Source organism: Anas acuta, chromosome W (genome assembly GCF_963932015.1).
Source record: "Anas acuta chromosome W, bAnaAcu1.1, whole genome shotgun sequence".
Classification (NCBI taxonomy): domain Eukaryota; kingdom Metazoa; phylum Chordata; class Aves; order Anseriformes; family Anatidae; genus Anas; species Anas acuta.
Window position 1 is genome coordinate 4,716,011 of NC_089016.1, and position 20,850 is coordinate 4,736,860.

The following is a 20,850-nucleotide window of genomic DNA, read 5'->3' on the forward strand; positions in this document are numbered from 1 at the left end:
CCAGGTGCAGGACCCGGCACTTGGCCTTGTTGAACTTCATGCAGTTGACCTCAGCCCATCGGTGCAGCCTATCCAGATCCTCCTGCAGAGCCTTCCTACCCTCGAGCAGATCGATACATGCGCATAGCTTGGTGTCATCTGCAAACTTACTGAGGGTGCACTCAATGCCCTCGTCCAGATCATCGATGAAGATATTAAAGAGGACTGTCCCCAGTACTGAGCCCTGGGGAACGCCACTATTGACTGGCCTCCAACTGGACTAGACTTCATTTACCACGACTCTTTGGGCCCAGCTATCCAGCCAGTTTCTGTCTACTGTGGTGGTTTTACACAGGTACACAGGTGGACTCCATGGCCACCGCTCCTTTACTTCCCCACCTACAAGGAAAAGGGGGGAAAATTATGATGAAAGTAGCTCAAGGCTTGAGGTAGAACATGAGGTCACCCACCAAATATCCTCATGGGTACCAATTATCATCACAGGCAAGATAGACTTAGCATAGGCAGATTAATATATTTTATTGCCTATCACTGGTGCACTACAACCTTGAGGAACTACAAGCAAACTAAAAACACCATTCCCCCCATCCAGCCTCCTGTAACTCCTTCTCCTGGGTGGAACAGGAGAATTGGGAATTGCAGTGAGTCCATGACATTGTTTCCACTGCTCCTTGATGGTCAATCTCTGCCCTCTCTGGGTCCCTCCTGTGAGATGCCCTCCTTCACAAATAAATCCTGCGTGGGGCCATAAAGGGCTAAGATAATGACAGACATGACCAGATCATGTTAAAATAAAGTTCTTAGAAGCAATATATCAGCTTCATAGTTGCTGACCACAATGTTCATTTTTGTTGGTGTAGTAGTTGTGTTTGGTCACAGAACTGTGTTGGGTAACACAATACATATTGTGTGTGTTCCCTGTTGTGCTGTTTATCCTTTGTGGGGGCTTATTAGTTAATTAATGGTTATTAGTTTACTCTACGGCCTAACACTGCCTTATGTTGTGATAAAATTACTGGTCATGAGACAAATCTGGTAGTTGTATTCAGCATTGCTGTCACCTCAATGCTCGAGGAACTTTCTCTCAGAAACTATTTATAATTAACAGTCTTTACGTTTCTCCTCGGGGAGCCAATCTATGGAAGGGATGAGGGGGGACACTTCTTCTCCCCCCAGCAAGTTACAATAGCTCTTCAAAACTTTGAATCCTTGGGATATTCAAACCAGTCTGTAAGTATTGTTATGTGTCCAGAATGTGTTTCAGGTTTTGTTTAAGGTTAGAGTAAACTATTTCAGAATGCCACACAATGATCTGCCCTGAGGCAGGATAATTATGAGGGGCAGGGTGTGTGGGAGGATATGGGCAGGCACCTCCAATGCTTTCTAACTTCACCCTTGAAGAAGTGCAGAATCCTAAAAAAATAATAAAAAAATCTACACAACTCCAGTCCCTGTGACTGGGCCAGAGAAACAACCTGTGCCTGTATCAGTCAAATATATACATGAGAATAAAATCAAATCAGGAAAGAAGCTCCTACTCATAGAGGGAAGGAGGAAGAAGAAGATGAGGCAGGCTCCTACCAAGTAAAGCCATCAGAGAAATGTGTGGACGAAGACAGAGATAACATAAAAGCAGCAGTAAGCACCTGATCACTATTCCTTGGGGAGCTGTGAGATGTGTGATTAGATTTCAGCCATCATCTAGGCCAGCACATTGTCACCTGGCTGCTCCGATACTGGGATAACAGGGCCAGTAGCCTCGAATTAGAGGGCAGGGAAGCCAAGCAGCTGGGATCCCTCTCCAGGGAAGGGGGCATTGACAAAGCAATTGGAAAGGGGGCACAAATCCTCCCTCTCCTGAGGTAACTCCTGTCAGGTGTAAAGGAAAGGTATCCCTTCAAGGAAGATGTTGTATGTCACCCAGGCAAATGGACCACCAGGGAGAGAGGCAGCCCGTATCTGATGGAATTGGCCATGCTGGAGGTGATTTATGGTGATTTATGCACATTCAACAGTTTTCTACCTTGCCCGGTGCCTCACAGGATCCTTCAGTTGTGGGGTTGCTGAGGGTCGAAGTGCCAGTAGCTACCCAAATGATGCACCAGTGGCAATATGGCACCATCCAAGATTCCCTGATTCCCATATATATGCTGATTCATCAACTGCAGAGCCAAGGACTGATCAGCAAAATTTGTTCACCTTTAATAATCCCATAGGGTCAGTGCAAACATGTGATGGAGATCTGAGACTAACGGTGGAGTATTGTGTCTAGAATGAAGTCACACCAAATTCAATAGATCATCTATAGTCTTCTCTCCTTATAGTCTTAGCTCTAAGAGCATTTAAATGATCTCTTACAGCACCTGAATGCTGCTGTCTGATCCCTTCCTGGGATCAAAAGGAGCCAGTACCTCCAGGCCAGAACACTCTCCCTGTACCCTTGGATGCAGGCCCCTAGGTCCCATGGACTGTTAAGGGTGTAGTTTGCAAAGTAATCACGGATTTTATCCCCACCCACCAACTGTTGTACACCTGCAGAGTCCTGCCTCAAGGCACAAAGGGCAGGGAGACCTGGCTGGTGAGAGCTGAGGCCCTGTGGAGATGTCCGAGACACAACAGCCATTACAGCCAAGGGCCGTGTAGAAGAGAAAGGAAAAAAGAGAACATTTAAAAGAGAACAGAATAGGTTTAGCTCTGCCTGTGACACATGACTCCTTTTGCTCTGCTGACAGCCTCTGCAGGCTGCCCTGCACATAATGAGTAGGGACAGGCTCAGTTGTCCTACATGTGGCATCTGCTGGCATTTCAGTTGGTCTGAGGAATGTCCCATCAGACCAGAGGATCAACCTCAAATTTCAGCATGTATTTCCATCTGAACAGCTCCTGCCTGTCCTCCATCTCCACTAAGGAGCTATTGTGGCCCAGTAATTCACATTAAGTTGCCTATGTTGTGGATACCTGAACTGAGGCCAGAAGAATCCCAGCTCCTGTGGGTCTGTGGCAGGCATGGGAGGGAGCTGAGATCCCTTTCCAGCCCCAGGAATAACAACCAGCATGAGATGCCTTGACTTACTGCTGAATTAATTCCTTAAGTGGGGATGAAGGAGATCAGTCCCTGACCATGATTTCATGTCCAAACTGATACCGGGACAAGAAGATGTGATTGTTACAATTAATTGTTGTTCTCTAAGGAGAAATGACACTGGTGTGAAGAAGTGTATGTGCCCAGGGGAGGGAGGGAGCCCCAGGGATTCCTTCAGGCTGTTTCCCAGCAGGTTCCCCTGCAGCCCCAGGGCCATGTGCAGGGAGCCTGGTGGGGGGCAGAGCAAGGGAGGCCTTGGGCTGGGCCTCTGCTGCTGAGCTGGGCCAGGCTCCTGGGCCCAAGGGGAGCTCCTGGCAAGCGGGCAGCGCTGCAGAGAGACAGCTCTGCCCAGGAGCAGCTCCTCTGCACAGTGTAGCAGGGCTGGGGGCACTGCCTGTGGCTGGCACTGGGAGGGGAGAGAAGGGAGATAGAGGTTACGGTCTGCGTGAATTGGGGGATACTGAAAGCTCGATGGGGAAAGAATGCTTGCAGCACATTACAGGGTAAGTCTGTGGCAGAAGGAAAAGGCAGATAGGCCGGGCCCTGAGTGCTCTCTTTTCACAGGCTGGCAGCAGGCTCTGCAGCCAGGTTGCTGAAAGGGGAGGCCAGGGCTGTGGTGCAGGGCAGGGTCCCTGCTGTGGCCCAGGGGCTGTGTGCCGGGGCAGGGCCTCTGCCGCCTGCCAGGCTCAGCACTCATCCTGCCCGGGGAGCTGCCCAGGGCGCTGTGGGGAGAAGCTGCGGGTGGAAGGAGCCCCCCCGTCAGGGCAGGGTCCTGCTGCTGGTGGGAGGCTGCTGCCTGGGGCAGCCTGCTCACAGCTCCACAGCACACCAAGGGAATTTCAAAGGGAACTTTACTCTCATCTTTCCTTAGCCTCTGCTTTCAGTTTTCTTTTTGGCTCAGTAGAAATAGCAAAATATAATATTATTTCCTAGAAAAGCCTGACAGTCCTAAGGCATCCTAAGGAGGTTGCCATGACACCCATCAGGTCCCTTTCCTGCCCCTCAGCCCCGAACAGCTCCACCGCCACAGGTGCAGTGTCAGCAGGATCTGTGTTAGCTGGCCTCTTGGACGTGCCCCCAGGAAGCTGTCCCTGGGCAGAGCCCTGCTGCCAGGAGGTGTCTGCAGGGCAGAGCTGAGCACCCAGCAGGTGGGATGGGGGCTGTGAGCTGCAGGCAGGAGGCGTGGGGACAGAGACCCAGCTGCAGGCAGGGACAGCGACAGGCAGCAGAGCCATGGGCAGGTATTGAGAGGGAGCTGCTCCCAGTATCTCCATGGCAGAAGGGATTTGGGCATCTCCCTGCCATCCTTGCACTGGAGACACTTCCCTGGAGCAACCCCCTGCTTTCAGTTCTCTCGCACCTTCAACCTCCAGCCATAGTGTCATCAGGACTTCTGCTGGGCTGCAGGCTGCCGTGCACAAGGGCACAGCTCTGCCCTAGCAGCTCTGTGTTATCTAGCAGCCCCATGGAAAAGACACATCATTCCTAAGGCCATACTATTGCTACTGGATGCCTGAATGTGGGCAGCTGTTATGATCCCTCTCTGTCCCTGGAGAAGAGCAGAGAGCTGAGATTCTCCTCAGGTACGATGAGATGGGTGAGGGGTTTGGAGATCTGCCCTTTGAACCTGGATTCCTCTCCTCTCAGCAGAATCCTGGTTGTTTTCAGGGGAACACCTGAGTGTGACCATCCTCCAGAGGTGCCCACAATGGGCAGCTGAGACCAGGACTGGTGGATACAGCAGCTGTTCTCATTCTGCCTTGAGGGATGGTCCCTTTGCCTCCCAGGACCCCAAGATTTCCATGGGTGGGCAGTACAATTGCCAAGGTTTTATGCCTTGAATACGCTCCTCAGGCGTGGGGAGACAAGTATAAAGAAACAAACCAAAACATGCAAAAACCTTTGCTCTGCATTTGGATTAATTTTGAGAAAGAATGCTGACAAACTCTTAGTTTTGCAAAGCATACTTCATCTAGGACAACGCCATGTTCCATTTGTATACTGCTCTAGGGCAGGACCATCTCCTGCAGAGTCCCTTGACTCCTGAAGCATCAGTTTGAGATCAAACAGAGGACCAGTTTTCCTGAAAGTGAAGAGGCAATTTTTTTTCAGGTTACTATAAGAAACAGAGTAGGTTTTCCTTACAGAGGTCTACCCTAGAATTTTAACACTTCTTCCTTCTTGGACAGGCCTCCTTATTCAGAGGCAGCAGATCCCCATTCCCAGGAGGATCAGATGTCCAACAGCAGCTCAATCGCCGAGTTCATCCTCCTGCCATTCTCAGACACACGCGAGCTGCAGCTCCTGCACTTCGCGCTCTTCCTGGGCATCTACCTGGCTGCCCTCCTGGGCAACGGCCTCATCCTCACCGCCGTAGCCTGTGACCACCGCCTCCACACCCCCATGTACTTCTTCCTCCTCAACCTCGCCCTCCTTGACCTGGGCTGCATCTCCACCACTGTTCCTAAAGCCATGGCCAATTCCCTCTGGGACACCAGGGCCATTTCCTATGCAGGATGTGCTGCACAGGTCTTTCTGTTTGTCTTTTTGATCTCAGCGGAGTATTTTATTCTCACTTTCATGGCCTACGACCGCTATGTTGCCATTTGCAAGCCCCTGCACTACAGGACAGTAATGGCCAGCAGAGCTTGTGCCCAGATGGCAGCAGCTGCCTGGGGCAGTGGGGTTCTCCATGCTCTGCTACTCACTGCCAATACATTTTCCCTGTCTCTCTGCCAAGGCAATGCTGTGGACCAGTTCTTCTGTGAAATCCCCCAGATCCTCAAGCTCTCCTGCTCACACTCCTACCTCAGGGAAGTTGGGCTTCTGACATTTAGTGGTTTTGTATTTTGGGGTTGTTTTGCTTTCATTCTTTTTTCCTACGTGCAGATCTTCAGGGCTGTGCTGAAGATGCCCTCTGAGAAGGGACAGCACAAAGCCTTCTCTACCTGCCTTCCTCACCTGGTTGTGGTCTCTGTTTTTATAAGCACTGCTGCATTTGCAGGCTTCAAGTCCCCTTCCATCTCCTCACCATCTCTGGATCTAGTGACTACAGTTTTGTACTCAGTGATGCCCCCAGCAATGAATCCCCTCATTTACAGCATGAGGAACCAGGAGCTAAAGAATGCCATTTGGAATGTGTTATTACAGATATTTTTCAGTAATCGTAAAGTTCTCATCTCTCTCCCAAAGTGACTCTCAATATATCCCATTCTAGCCTTGTGTCTTGCTGTTTTATGTTAACATACTTTTTTTTTTTTTTTTTTGTAATTATTATTTTTTGTATTGTTTGTGCTTCTGCTGTTCTTAGACCTGGGGTACCTCTTCACCACTGTCCCCAAAGGCATGACCTATTCCCTGTGGGACACCAGGGCCATCTGCTATGCAGGATGTGCTGCAAAGGTTTTTCTGTTTGTTTTCTTGATACCAGCAGAATATTCTATTCCTACCGTAATGTCCTATGACCACTACATTGCTATCTGCAAGCCCCTGCACTGTGGGAGCCTCCTGGGCAGCAGAGCTTGTGCCCAGATGGCATCAGCTGCCTGGGGCAGTGGGGTTCTCTGTGCTCTGCTGCACACTGCCAGTACATTTTCCCTGCCCCTCTGCCAAGGCAATGCTGTGGACCAGTTCTTCTGTGAAATCGCCCAAATCCTCAAGCTCTCCTGCTCACACTCCTACCTCAGGGAAGCTGAGCTTCTCATAGTTTGTTCCTTTTTGGCCTTTGGATGTTTTGTTTTCATTATTCCTTGGTTGTTTTCTGGTTCTCTGATTTCATTATTTTCTGGTTTGGGGGTGTTTTGTATTCATCATGTTGTCTTATGTGCAGATCTTTAGGGTTGTGCTGAAGATTCCCTCTGAGTGGGGATGCAACAAATCTTTTCCATGCGCCTCTCTCACCTGGCTGTAGTCTCCCTGTTTATGAGCACTGGAACTTTTGCCTACCTGAAGCCCCCCTTCATCTTCTCCCCATCCCTGGATCTGGTGGTGGCCGTTCTATACTCGCTCAGTGGTGCCCCCAGCAGTGAACCCCCTCATCTACAGTATGAGGAACCAGGAGCTCAAGGGTGCTGTTAGGAAAAAGATTTCATGGATGTTTCTGAAAATTGATAAACTTCCCCTTTTTCTCTACAAATGATTTCCTGAGTATTGGTTTCATTATCGTTATATATTCTTACTTTTACCTTCAGTGTCATTTCCTTTCATTAGTTTCTTAGTAAAAATTTTATTTCTCTAGTGTACAGGGAGGAATAAAACTGCTCTGTCTATTACGTTATTTTGTCCATCTGTATGTCAGGATTGGCTCTCTCTAACCATCTGTTTAATAAAACATGATCTCCCCTATGAATTGTCTGAAATTGTTTCTCCTTTTTCAAAGCTGATGCCAATAACGTGACCAAGTGGTATGGTGGTTTCACAACAATGGGCAGCTGAACTCCACAACGCCACACTTTCACCCCCCATCCTCAAAGGCACAGATGGAGAAAACAGAATGGAAAAGGGCTCCAGGGCTGATTTAAGGGATAGAATGATAGAATTATAGAATATTCCGAGTTGGAAGGGACCCATAAGGATCATCAAGTCCAACTCCTGGCACCACACAGGTCTGTCCAAAAGTTTAGACCATGTGACTAAGTGCACAGTCTAATCGCTTTTTAAATTCAGACAGGCTTGGTGCAGTGATTACGTCCCTGGGGAGCCTGTTGCAGTGTGCAACCACCCTCTCAGTGAAGAACCTCTTCCTGATGTCCAGCCTAAACTTCCCCTGCCTCAGTTTAACGCCATTCCTGTGGGTCCTATCACTGGTGTTTACGGAGAATAGGTCACCTGCCTCTCCACTCCCCTTAGCGAGAAAGTTGTAGACCGCGATGAGGTCCCCCCTAAGCCTCCTCTTCTCCAGGCTGAACAGGCCCAGTGCCCTCAGATGCTCCTCATATGTCTTCCCCTCTAGGCCCTTCACCATCTTCGTCACCCTCCTCTGGACACTCTCCAACAGTTTAATGTCCTTGTTGTACTGTGGTGCCCAGAACTGTACACAGTACTCAAGGGGAAGACGGACCAGTGCAGAGTAGAGCAGGACAGTCACCTCCCTCGACTGACTAGCAATGCTGTGCTTGATGCACCCCAGGATACAGTTGGCCTTCCTAGCTGCCAGGGCACACTGCTGGCTCATAATCAACTTGCTCTCCACCCCAACCCCCAGATCCCTCTCTGTGGGGCTGCTCTCCAGTGTCTCATTGCCCAGTCTGTACATATAGCCAGGGTTGCCCTGTCCCAGTTGCAGGACCTGGCACTTCCGTTCGTTAAACTCCATGTGGTTGGTGATCACCCAGATCTCCAATCTGTCCAGATCTCTCTGCAAGGCCTTTCGACCCTCATCTGAGTCCACAACTCCCCCAAGTTTGGTGTCATCAGAAAATTTGCTCAAAACACCTTCTAGTCCTACATCTAAGTAATTTTTAAAGACATTGAAGAGGACTGGCCCTAAAATGGAGCCTTGAGGGACCCCACTAGAGACCATCCACCAGCTGGATGTGGCCCCATTTATCACAACCCTTTGAGCCTTGCCCATCAGCCAATTGTACACCCATTGTATGATGTTTTTGTTGAGTTGTATGCTGGACATTTTTTCCAGTAGGATCCACTGGAAAACTGTGTCAAAAGCCTTGCTGAAGTCCAAAAAGATCACATCAGCTGGTTTCCCTTGGTCAACGAGATGGGTGATCTTATCATAAAAGGAAATCAGGTTTGTTAGGCAGGATCTACCCCTCACGAACCTATGTTGGCTGGGACCAGTGACTGCATTGTCCCCCAGGTACACCTCAATGACTTCAAAAATCATCTTCTCCATAATTTTCCAGGCACTGATATACTGGATAGGCAGATCACTCACCAATTGCAGTCATGGGTAAAGCATACTTAATGCAGGGAGATTAAGATAATTTATTGAGTGTTACTAGCAGACTGGAACAGTGAGAAACTAAAAGCAAAAGACCATCCACCCTCTTCTTTCTCCTTCCCCTGAGCAGCTCAGGGGAACAGGCAATGGGAGCTGCGGTCAGTCCATGACACTTCACCTCCGCTGCTCCTTCATGGTCACTCTCTGCCCATGCTCCAGTGTGGGGTCCCTCCCACGGGATGCCGTACTTCCCAAACTGATCCTGCATGGGCTTTTCACAGGCAGAAGCTCTTCAAGAACTGCTCCAATATGGTCCATACCACAGCATCTATCTGTCAGGAGCAAACTGCTCCAGCACGGGTCCCCCATGGGTGGCAGCTGCCCCCTGACCCCCTGCTCCTGTGTGGGCTCCTCTCCAAAGGCTGCAGCTCTGGCCCAGGGCCTTCTCCTGCAGGGCCTCTCCATGGGCCGCAGACTCCTCCAGGCCACATCCACCTAGTCCACTGAGGGCTCCTCCACGGGCTGCAGCATGGAGATCTGCTCCATGTAGGACCCATGGGCTGCAGGGGGGCAACCTGCTCCACCAGGGGCCTCTCCATAGTCTTCAGGGGAACTTCTCTTCTGGTGCCTAGATCCCCTCCTGCCCTCCTTCTGCTCTGACCGGAGTGTGTGCAGGGCTGTTTCTTTCTACATTTTCTCACTCCGCTCTCCCAGCTGCTGTTTCAGAGCAGTATTTCTCCTTTCTTAAATACCCTCTTACAGAGTTGCAACTAGTATTGCCCATTCGCTCAGCTTTGGTCAGTGATGGGTCACTTTTGAAGCCATGTGGAACGGGCTCTTACCTGGCAGGGGGCAGCTTCTGCACCCTTCTAACAGAGGCCACCCCTGCAGCACCACTGCTACCAAACCATTGCCATGTAAACCCAATACAAGCAGCTGTACCCCAGAAGGCCTGCTGCTCCAGAGAAAAAAGGCTCTTCATCATACTGCGAGATGTGAAAGACCAAAGGTAGGACTTAAAAGTTACCCATCATTGTCTTTTGGCAGTGGAGATGGAGAATGGTCACTGAAGTACTTCTCCAAGGCTGTCCCAAATGTGGCAGGACAGAGGACATCCTCCAGCAGAGGAATGTGGAGATGTGTAGAAAGGCCAGGCTATCTTCATGAGCAGCAGCTGCCCAGGGTGGGCAGTGACTGGAGCCCCACAAAGTGAGAGATAACCCAAGGGGTGTAATATCACATCAGGCAATTATTACCCTCCTAAAAGTATCAGAAAAAAAACTCTCAGTTTGGATATAGAGGTAGCACGACTGGGACAGAGGGATGAGCATTGTGCTATCGCCTTGTCAGTGCTGGTTCAAAGCCTGGCAGCACTGTAGGCACCCCTGTGTGTCACCCAGCTCAGAATTTGGGTCAGATTAACTATTTTTCAGCTCTCATAAACTCTACTGACCCTTTCCCTGTTAACCCGAATGGGACTGTAGTTACTGAGTCATGCAGGCTCTGGATGGGATATTCCTCCTGCAATGAGCTCTTGGAGGAACTCTGCTCACCACAGGCTCTCCCCATACTTATGGTCCTACACCTCTCACAGAAGGAAATCACCCTGCAGTGCCTGGATTTGTCCACAGTCGCTCCAACCCACAGCATTGGCTCTTTGTGGCCTTTCTGACTTGTGTATCTTTTCATCCTGATGAGAAACGGTCTTGTCTAGATCCTGACTTTATTGGATACCCCAAAAGACAGATGGAACTGCATTATATGTAGGGTTTCAGAGTAAGAAATCAAAAACTGCATGAATCTCACACAAGGGCAGGAGAAACTCCCCTCTGGAAATGTGACTTGTGCTACTGACCATAAAGCCACACAAGGCTAGCTTGGTAAGACCCAGTCATCCCTTTTTTATAGGCACTGAAGCCACATTAATTTGTATGAATGTAGAGGCCTGCTCTGGAGTGGCATGATACCATCCTTTTTTCCTTGCTATCTGTTTCCAGCTGAGCTTTCTCTCCAGGTCCTTGCTGGGTGTGGACTGGGGGCAGAAAGCATGCACAACTGGAGCTGGATCTCTCAGGGCTGCCTCCATCTTTTAGCTAACACTGGATGCAGAGAAGGTGTTGGGACCCACAGAGGTGGAGATGCAGAGAAGCCTTCTCTGTTGCTCCAAAATAAAATTAAACACAGACTGATTTTTCTCATTTTCTGTGTTCTTCCCTTTTTTTTTGTTTGTTTTGTTTTTTTTGTTTTGTTTTGTTTTTTTTTTTTTTTTTGTTTTTTGTTTGTTTGTTTGTTTAGCAGTTTTCATTTGAACAGCTAAATCTGATTCCTCAATTTCTGTACTTTTGAAAGACATGTAGTTATTCTGGAAGTTGCTCAGATCCTCCTAATGTTGTTACTGGTGTTGTGAGTGTCTGGGGAGAAGCACTGGTAGCACTAAGGCTGCCGACTTCTCTCCTAGGATTGCTCACTGACTGACTTATAATGAGGTAGGAGCAAGAGTGATGGAGTAGTGTCCAGAGAGCCCTGTCCAGGTGCTTTCCAGGGAAATGACAAAGAGAAAATGAAGTCACCTCTGTCTACTGTATCACCAACTGAGAAGAGTGCACCTGTGTGCTAGCTCCTGACAATGGTAAATCTCTTTTGCCGTGCTCTGAAGCGCTGAGATGCTGTGCTAGAACAGCCACTGCTAAAAGCAGCTGCAGGCATCTGTGGCTTGTCTGGGCTCAGAGGAATGGGTTTCTTTCAACTTGGAGCAATGCTGCTGGTGAGACTGTCACTATGTAAGGAGTACTCCACCAGTTTTCCTTGAGCAATGCTAGCCCAAGCCATGCTCTATGTGTGATCATGTGAAGCACTGAGATACCTGGGCATTAAAAAGCATATGCTACAGGTTTAGGGAAGAAACAAGGAAACAATGCTGATATATGGAAAATCTGCCTCTAAACGATTGTTTTCAGTTACAAAACTTGTTTACAATTAATGCAGGGATCTCAAAGTATTTCAGGAAATAAAAGGTTTTATTTTTCCTGCTTATTTGCATGTGTAAATAGGTAGGTTAGGAAACAGATTATGGCCACTTCTTCCTCAGATGTACACTAATTTTATCTTGGAGATTTTGAATAGTACTTCTAGGAGAACTCCAAAGACAAAACATAGAAATAGGCAGGCATGATAGAAAAAAAAAAGAATGAAATCAAGCTCTCAGATCACGGATTTCTTTTCTTTTCTTTTCTTTTCTTTTCTTTTCTTTTCTTTTCTTTTCTTTTCTTTTCTTTTCTTTTCTTTTCTTTTCTTTTCTTTTCTTTTCTTTTCTTTTCTTTTCTTTTCTTTTCTTTTCTTTTCTTTTCTTTTCTCTGTTCTGTTCTTCTTTTCCTCTTTTCTTTCTATTTTTTTTTCAGAGCTTAAGAAGACTTTTTGATGGGAGTTAGCAATGGCTAGAGACATGCAGCAAACATCCTCAGTTCTCTCTGCTTGGAATAGAACATTTCTTCCCCATGTCAAACTGATACCTTCCAAAAGCTTTCACCTGAGTCTGTTATTCACAGGAAGCAACCTGCAATTGCAAGGGCTGCTTGCTTACAGCTCACGCCCTTCAAGTGTGATTAGCAACATCCTTACACTCTGGGAAATGAGAAATGCAAAAGGGAAGGCTTGGTTTTCCAGCCAGCAAGAGCATCGCTCTGCTCTGTGAGGGCTTGCAGTGGACAGGGAAGCCTTGCTGGGTTGATATCAGAGTGAATCAGCCTTCAGTTGCATTTGTAAGCTTCCAGAAATCCAAAAGACAGAACAGCAAGGTCAAGCAAGGGAACTAGATGGAGCATATTCAGAAGTTATATTAGCCTGCCCTGTTTGCCCCACCTTTAATTACCTTCCTCTTTGGATCCCTTGAAAACTATTTGAGATTGTGTTGTGATTGCTTGCATAATGCCCCTTTTAGCCCTCTGAAAGCTTGTGGAGTTCACCCATCAGCCATGCAAAAAAAAATGAATAATTTGGAACTAAGGTAGTGTGTCTGCTCTCTGTGTGGTGGACAGAGCTTCAGGAGATGCGTACTTATCCCTGAGGAAAACTGGGATGAATCTCTCTCACTGAAGTCTTGCAGCAAATCTTCACCTTGCCTTGCCTTGCCTTGCCTTGCCTTGCCTTGCCTTGTCTTCCCTCCCCTTCCCTCCACTTCCCTTATTTAAATCCTCTCTTACAAAGAAAACTAAATTTCTCTTATTCATATGACAATTAGCTGTCATTCAGGCTTAACGATTTTGTTCTGACCCTTCCTGACAAGCAAGAAACTCAGGTACTAGGGCTGTCTAGGATGGAGATAATTTTCTTCTTAGCAGTCCCTGTGGTGTTGTGTTTGAGGTTGGAATTTAAAACACTGTTGATGACATACCAATGTCTTGGCTATTGCTGAGTAGTGATTGTATAGCATCAAAGCCTTCTCTTTTTCCCACTCTGCCTCTACAGTGTACCGGCCATGGCCGGACAAGAGTCAAGGGGCACACAACCAGGACAGATGACCCAGACTGACCAAAGAGATATTCCGTGCCATGTAATGCCATGTTCAGCAATAAAAAGCTGAGGGACTGGGTGGTGGGGAAGGTAGGCATTGCTTGAAGGCTGGCTTGTTTTGGTTTCTTGGTTTGTTTTCTTGGTTTGTTTTCTTTCTCCTTCCTCTAACCCTAGCTTATTAAACTGTCTTTGCCTTGACCCATGAGTTTTCTTGCTTTTGGCCCTTCAGTTTTCTCCACTATCCCACCGAGGGGGAGTAAGTGAGTAACTGGGTGGGGGCTTAGCTACCAGCTGGGGTCTGCCCACCAGACCATGTTAGATTTCCATACACACATGCAGATTTTGGTCAAACTGTCCTAATACTGCAGTCATGTGTATGCTGATGTTTGTAGCTTGTCGCTGTACTTGAGATCTACATGGTGGTGGATGGGCCATAAGCATCCTCTAACAGCATGTTGTTGGCATTGATCTATGTAGAGAAAATGCCCCAGAGAAAAGGCTTGGATAATCACACCACTGAACCTGGATTTCTTCTTTTGGGATTTTCTGACCACCCTTGCCTACCCAGCATGTGCTTCACAGTCTTCCTGATCATCTACCTCATGGTTCTCACTGGGAACAGCCTGATTATGCTCATCACAGTGATGGACTCAAGCCTCCACAACCCCATGTATTTCTTCCTGAGAAACCTGTCCTTCCTGGAGATCTGCTACACATCAACTACTCTACCAAAAATGTTGGTAGCTTTCCTGACGGGAGATGGCAGGATCTCCTTTCTTGGCTGTGCTGCCCAGCTGTATTTCTTGATCATGCTGGGAAGCACTGAATGCCTTCTCTTGGCTGCCATGGCCTATGACCGCTATGTAGCCATATGTGACCCCCTGCGCTACAGCCTCATCATGAATGGGGGGTTCTGCATGAGACTGGTAGTGGGGGCGTGGATGGCCATCGTGCCACTACAAGTAGGACAGACCTATCAGGTGTTCACCTTGCCCTTCTGTGCATCCCGTGACCTTCATCACTTCTTCTGCGACGTCCCCCCTCTGTTGGAACTGGCCTGTGCAGACACTTTCTGCAACCAAGTGACCCTGCACACTGTCATCTTCGTATTCGCTGTCCTTCCCTTTTCCATGATAGTTATTTCTTACACTAAAATTATCAGGGCAATTCTGAAAATGCCTTCAGTTCTGAGCAGACACAAAGCTTTTTCCACCTGCTCCTCACACCTCGGGATTGTGACTCTCTTTTATGGCTCAGCCATGCTTGTGTACTTTAAACGCCGGTCACAGGACTCTGCAGACACTGACAAATACCTTGCCCTGTTTTACACAGTTGTGACCCCCGTGTTTAACCCAGTCATCTATAGTCTGAGGAACAAGGAAGTTAGAATTGCCCTGAGAAGACTCCTGTGGAGAAACTGATATGGCAGAGTATGTGAAAGAAGCCCAAATTGTACCAAAAGTCCCAATGAGGCATTTGGTTGTGTGAATGTAGGCATCAAGAATCAGCTCAGACAAAACTGATATGTCAGTCTCAGGTAGCTGATGAGAGAAAGGGTGGGGCTGAGCAGTAGGGATGAAGACTGTGCATAGAGTGCCTGGCAGAAAAGGTCTTGACTTCCCTACAGGCTCAGAGTCCCTTAGGAGACATTCAGGACCAATATCAGTTGTAGATTGTTGATATCACTTTCTCTGTAGGCAGACAACTAAAGAAACAGCAGAAAGAAGAAATCTTTTCCTATACTTATTCTTATTCTTGAAGTCTATCCCTTTAAGGAGACTCCTGGCATCTCCGTAATGAACCCCATAAGAATTAAAGACTTCAGGAGAATTATGCCCAGAGCCTTGGCTTGTGAGGGAGTTTTGCATGTTGATTTGCCCTCTGCTGCCAAGTTCCTGAACTACAGATCCTGAAACAAGTCTCTAAAGAAGTAAGGGACAGAAGCAAGCCCCCAAATGTTTGAGGGTGGGCCAACACGAGAGTGTTATAAATGAAGTCTCATCTCAATCTGAATTTAGTAATACTTATAAAAGAATATTTATAAAAGATATAAAAGGCAATTAAACAGCGCTGGGTGTGCGGGGAGTCTACGCTCCACCAACACGCGCACACGAATATCAAACAGTCTAAATGTACAGAACATTGCTTTACATAGATTTCCTGGTTTCAGTTAGGACAGTTAATTTTCCTCCTAGTAGCTGGTAGAATGCTATATTTTGGCTTAGGATGAGAAGAGTGCTGATAACACCCCGATGCTTTAATTGTTGCAGAGCAGTGCTTATACTAAGCCAAGGACATCTCAGCCTTTTGCTCTGTCCTGCCAACGGGCAGGCTGGGGGTGCAGTAAGAGCTGGGAGGGGACAGACCCAGGACAGGTGACCCAAACTAGCCAAAGGGGTATTCCATACCATCTGACGTCATGCTAAACAATATATAGGGGTGGCTAGCCGGGGGGAGGGGGCCGGACTGCTCGGGGTTAGGCTGGGCATCGGTCAGCAGGTGGTGAGCAATTGCATTGTGCATCACTTGTTTGTACACATTATTAGTAGTAGTATTATTACCATTATTATTATTATTAGGAGGAGGAGGAGGAGGAGGAATATTACATCTAGCCTAGCTGAAACCAGGACAAATAATTATTAAGGAAAGATTATTATTAATTAAACATTTTAACTAAAGGGAAAAAAGGGAAAGGGGAAAAGGGCGTGGGGAAAAAAAAAAAAAAAAAAAAAAGTAAAGGCTGAGTGGAAGTGCAGAGGAAAGAAATTACTCTCTGCTTCCCACAAAGGAGCGATGCTTGGCCACGTTCTTGAAGCAGGGCCTCAATGAACATAGCTGTTCGGGAAGACAGACGTTTTTGCAACGAGAGCCCACCCCTCCCCTCAGCTTCCTTTTTCCACCTTTTATTGATGAGTGTGACATCATGTGGCATGGAATATCCCTTTGATTGGTTTAGGTCAGCTGCCCTGGTGATGTTCCTTTCTCACTTTTTGCTCACCCCCAGCCTGCTGGCTCTGGGAGGAGGGTTAGAGAGAGTCCTGATGCTGTGCCAATCAGACCCAGTACACACTGCTCCAGACTGTTAGTAATGCTCAATAAATTATCTTAATCTCCCTACACTGTGTCCGCTTTGCTCATGATTGCAATTGGTGACTGATCTGCTTGTCCCTTAAAACAACCCTGGAGTCCTTTTCAACTCTCTTTTCTCCATCTATTTCTTTCAGGAGTGGGGGTGAAAGGAGTGGTGGAGGTGAGCTTCCCATCAGTGTGAAACCACCATAATGTTCAACCCTATTGCTGGCAACAGCTTTGAAAGAAGAGGCATGATTTCAGGTAGTGCATTGGGGAAGATCCTGTTTTATTAAGCAGATGCCGAGGAAGAGTGCTTACAAACAGGTAGTCCAATAATGTCCAGAGTAAACAGAGCAGTTTCATAGCTCAGGAGATGTGGGATGAACAAATACTTTTTTTTCTAAGAAAGTAGTAATTGGAAATGACACAGAAGGTAATTGTAAAGTAATGAGAAAGAAAGTAAGTACCACTCAGGCCTGCAATGGAAAACAAACAATGTCATTTGTGGAGAAAAGTGAAAAATGTATCCATCTTAAGAAAAATCCATGTAACCACTTTCCTGATAGCACGCTTGAGCTCCTCATTTCTCATGCTGTAGATGAGAGGATTGAATACTGGGGGCAAGACTGAATAGAGAACTGCCACCACCAGATCCAGTGATGGGGAGGAGATGGATGGGGGCTTCAGGTAGGCAAAAAAGCCAGTGCTGAGAAACAGGGAGACCACAAAGAGGTGGGGGAGGCACGTGAAAAAGGATTTGTGCCGTCCCTGCTCAGAAGGCATCCTCAACACAGCCCTGAAGATCTGCACATAGGACAGTATGATGAAAACAAAACAGACAAATGCTAAACAGAAACCAGACAGTAGAAGCCAAACTTCCCTGAGGTAGGAGTCTGAGCAGGAGAGCTTGAGGACCTGGGGGATTTCACAGAAGAACTGGTCCAGGGCATTTCCTCCACAGAGGGGCAGGGAAAATGAATTGGCAGTGTGTAACAAAGCATACGTAGCGGTCATAGGACATGATGGTGAGAATAGAATACTCTGCTAAAAACAAACAAAAGAAGAAAAAGACCTGTGCAACACATCCTGCATAGGAGATGGCCCTGGTGTCCCAGAGGGAATTGGACATGGCTTTGGGGAGAGTGGTGGAGATGCAGCCCAGGTCAATCAGGGCGAGGTTGAGGAGGAAGAAGTACATGGGGGTGTGGAGGTGGTGGTCACAGGCTATGGCGGTGAGGATGAGGCCGTTGCCCAGGAGGGCAGCCAGGTAGATGCCCAGGAAGACTGTGAAGTGCAGGAGCTGCAGCTCCCGCGTGTCTGCAAATGGCAGGAGGAGGAACTCGGTGATGGAGCTGCTGTTGGACATTTGATTCCTCTGGGCATGGAGACCTGTCTGAGGAGGAAAATACAGCAAAATGCTAGGCTAGACTGTGTGAGAAAAATGTACCCCACTCCTTAAAACTCAAAATTGATGCTCCCCTTTCAGGAAGACCTCTGCAGGTGCCTTGCTAGGGTGTTGCTTGGTGGTGCCAGAGAGCGCTACTGGGTGCAGCCAACTATGGAAACCCTTTGTATTTCAGTTGCACTCCAGGTGAAATCTTGTGGGTCCTGTGAGGCAACAACTCTGTCCTTTAGATCAGAGCTGGGGAAGCAATCTGGGTATGGAGAGCTGTCTGAGGAGGGAAAAAACAGGAAAATATTAAGACAGAACTCTGTGATGCATCCCACTCCATTTCTTGCAGAAACCTCACAGACTGCCTCTCCCCTTTCAGGAAGGCCTTTGCAGGTCCCTTTGATGAGCTGTGATTGGTACTGGTTGACGGTGCCACCAGGATCAGAGGGGCTCTGGAGGAGGGAGTCCTGCCCTACAGAGTTAGGTAGATGACAACACGGGCTTTTCTCAGATAGAATACAGTTGAGCTATCAAAGAATTTTTCAGCATGACTGCACCTCAGGGCAGAGTGGAGGCAGCTGGTATATCCATCAGTCCTTGTCTCAACTGCTCTGTACAGGCACCTCTGGAGGATGGTCACACTCAGGTGTTCCCCTGAAAAGAACCTGGCTGCTGCTGACAGTAGAGGAATCCAGGTTCAAAGGGCAGATCTCCAAACCCCTCACCCTCACCCCATTTGTCCTGGCTATCGGGGGAGGTCCCACTTGACTGGTGGCTAGCAAATGTGACGCCCATCTACAAGAAGGGCCGGAGGGCTGACCCGGGGAACTACAGGCCTCTCAGTTTGACCTCAGTGCCAGGGAAGCTCATGGAGCAGATCCTCTTGGGAGTCATCATGCGGCACCTGAAGGGCAAGCAGGCGATCAAGCCCAGTCAGCATGGGTTTATGGAAGGCAGGTCCTGCTTGACGAACCTGATCTCCTTCTATGACAAAGTGACACGCTGGGTGGACGAGGGAAAGGCTGTGGATGTGGTCTACCTTGACTTCAGCAAGGCATTTGACACCGTCTCCCACAGCATTTTCCTCAAGAAACTGGCTGCTCTTGACTTGGACTGGCGCACGCTTCGTTGGGTTAGAAACTGGCTGGATAGCCGGGCCCAAAGAGTCGTGGTAAATGGAGTCAAGTCCAGTTGGAGGCCAGTCACTAGTGGCGTCCCCCAGGGCTCGGTGCTGGGGCCGGTCCTCTTCAACATCTTCATCAATGATCTGGACGAGGGCATTGAGTGCACCCTCAGAAAGTTTGCAGATGACACCAAGTTAGGTGCGTGTGTCGATCTGCTCGAGGGTAGGAAAGCTCTGCAGGAGGATCTGGATAGGCTGCACCGATGGGCTGAGGTCAACTGCATGAAGTTCAACAAGGCCAAGTGCCGGGTCCTGCACCTGGGGCGCAATAACCCCAAGCAGAGTTACAGGCTGGGAGATGAGTGGTTGGAGAGCTGCCAGGCAGAGAAGGACCTGGGAGTGATGGTGGACAGTCGGCTGAATATGAGCCAGCAGTGTGCTCAGGTGGCCAAGAAGGCCAACGGCATCCTGGCTTGTATCAGAAACAGTGTGACCAGCAGGGCTAGGGAGGTGATCGTCCCCCTGTACTCGGCTCTGGTGAGGCCGCACCTCGAGTACTGTGTTCAGTTTTGGGCCCCTCGCTACAAGAAGGACATGGAGGTGCTTGAGCGGGTCCAGAGAAGGGCGATGAAGCTGGTGAGGGGCCTGGAGAACAAGTCCTACGAGGAGCGGCTGAAGGAGCTGGGCTTGTTCAGCCTGGAGAAGAGGAGGCTCAGGGGCGACCTTATCGCTCTCTACAGATACCTTAAAAGAGGCTGTAGAGAGGTGGGGGTTGGCCTGTTCTCCCACGTGCCTGGTGACAGGACGAGGGGGAATGGGCTAAAGTTGCGCCAGGGGAGTTTTAGGTTAGATGTTAGGAAGAACTTCTTTACTGAAAGGGTTGTGAGGCACTGGAACAGGCTGCCCAGGGAGGTGGTGGAGTCACCATCCCTGGAAGTCTTCAAAAGACGTTTAGATGTAGAGCTTAGGGATATGGTTTAGTGGGGACTGTTCGTGTTAGGTTAGAGGTTGGACTCGATGATCTTGAGGTCTCTTCCAACCTAGAAATTCTGTGATTCTGTGATTCTGTGATCTCGTACCTCAGGAGGATCTCAGCTCTCTGCTCTTCACCACGGACATGGAGGGACCACAGGAGCTGCCCACATTCGGCCATCCAGCAGCATTTGCACGCCTTAGGACTGACGTGTCTTCTCCACAGGGCTGCTAGATAACACAGAGCTGCTAGGGCAGAGCTGTGCCCTTGTGCATGGCAGCCTGCAGCCCGGCAGAAGCCCCATATAAAGGGTCAAATGTCCTTAGTTGTGGTGTCCTGAAGGAAGAGTGAGCTCCTTCCTAGCCCAACACACCTTAGAGGCCCAAAAGTTAGGAGGGAACATGGATGCTTTTTGTTCGTGCATATACCTGAGCAATAGGAACAACATCGTCACTCTTTGAGCTGCATATGAATTATGATCCCTAATGCAGCTCAAACACTGACGATGTTGTTCCTATCACTCACAAACACATGCTTTCTCAGAAGCAGCTTCATTCTCCTCTCTGGCTGGAGCTCTGGTTTGTGCTGGCTGAGCACTGTTTGGAGCAGCAGCCTATGCCCATGAGCTCTCAAGGACTCTCCCTTACCCATCCTTTACCCCCCCCCCCCCATTCCTGCCTGCTCTGTACAGCAGTGTGTTCCTGGGAAAGGAATTGAACGTTCTGGGAAGGGAACATTCTGAAACACATACTTCTTTTGTTCAGATGTAGTGCACCTATAATAAAGAAAGGCCGTTCAA

At 48.5% G+C, this 20,850-nt stretch overlaps 2 protein-coding genes across 2 annotated transcripts; both read left to right on the forward strand.

Annotated features, from left to right (window-relative positions):
- Positions 1–5,317: 5,317 nt before the first annotated feature.
- Positions 5,318–6,277, forward strand: LOC137847374 (olfactory receptor 14C36-like). Its single transcript, XM_068665654.1, has one exon. It carries the CDS (start codon positions 5,318–5,320, stop codon positions 6,275–6,277), a length of 960 nt encoding a protein of 319 aa, XP_068521755.1.
- Positions 6,278–13,787: 7,510 nt separating this feature from the next.
- On the forward strand, positions 13,788–14,911 carry LOC137847296 (olfactory receptor 10AG1-like). Its single transcript, XM_068665586.1, has one exon. It carries the CDS (start codon positions 13,943–13,945, stop codon positions 14,909–14,911), a length of 969 nt encoding a protein of 322 aa, XP_068521687.1. The 5' UTR covers positions 13,788–13,942.
- The last annotated feature ends 5,939 nt before the right edge of the window (positions 14,912–20,850 follow it).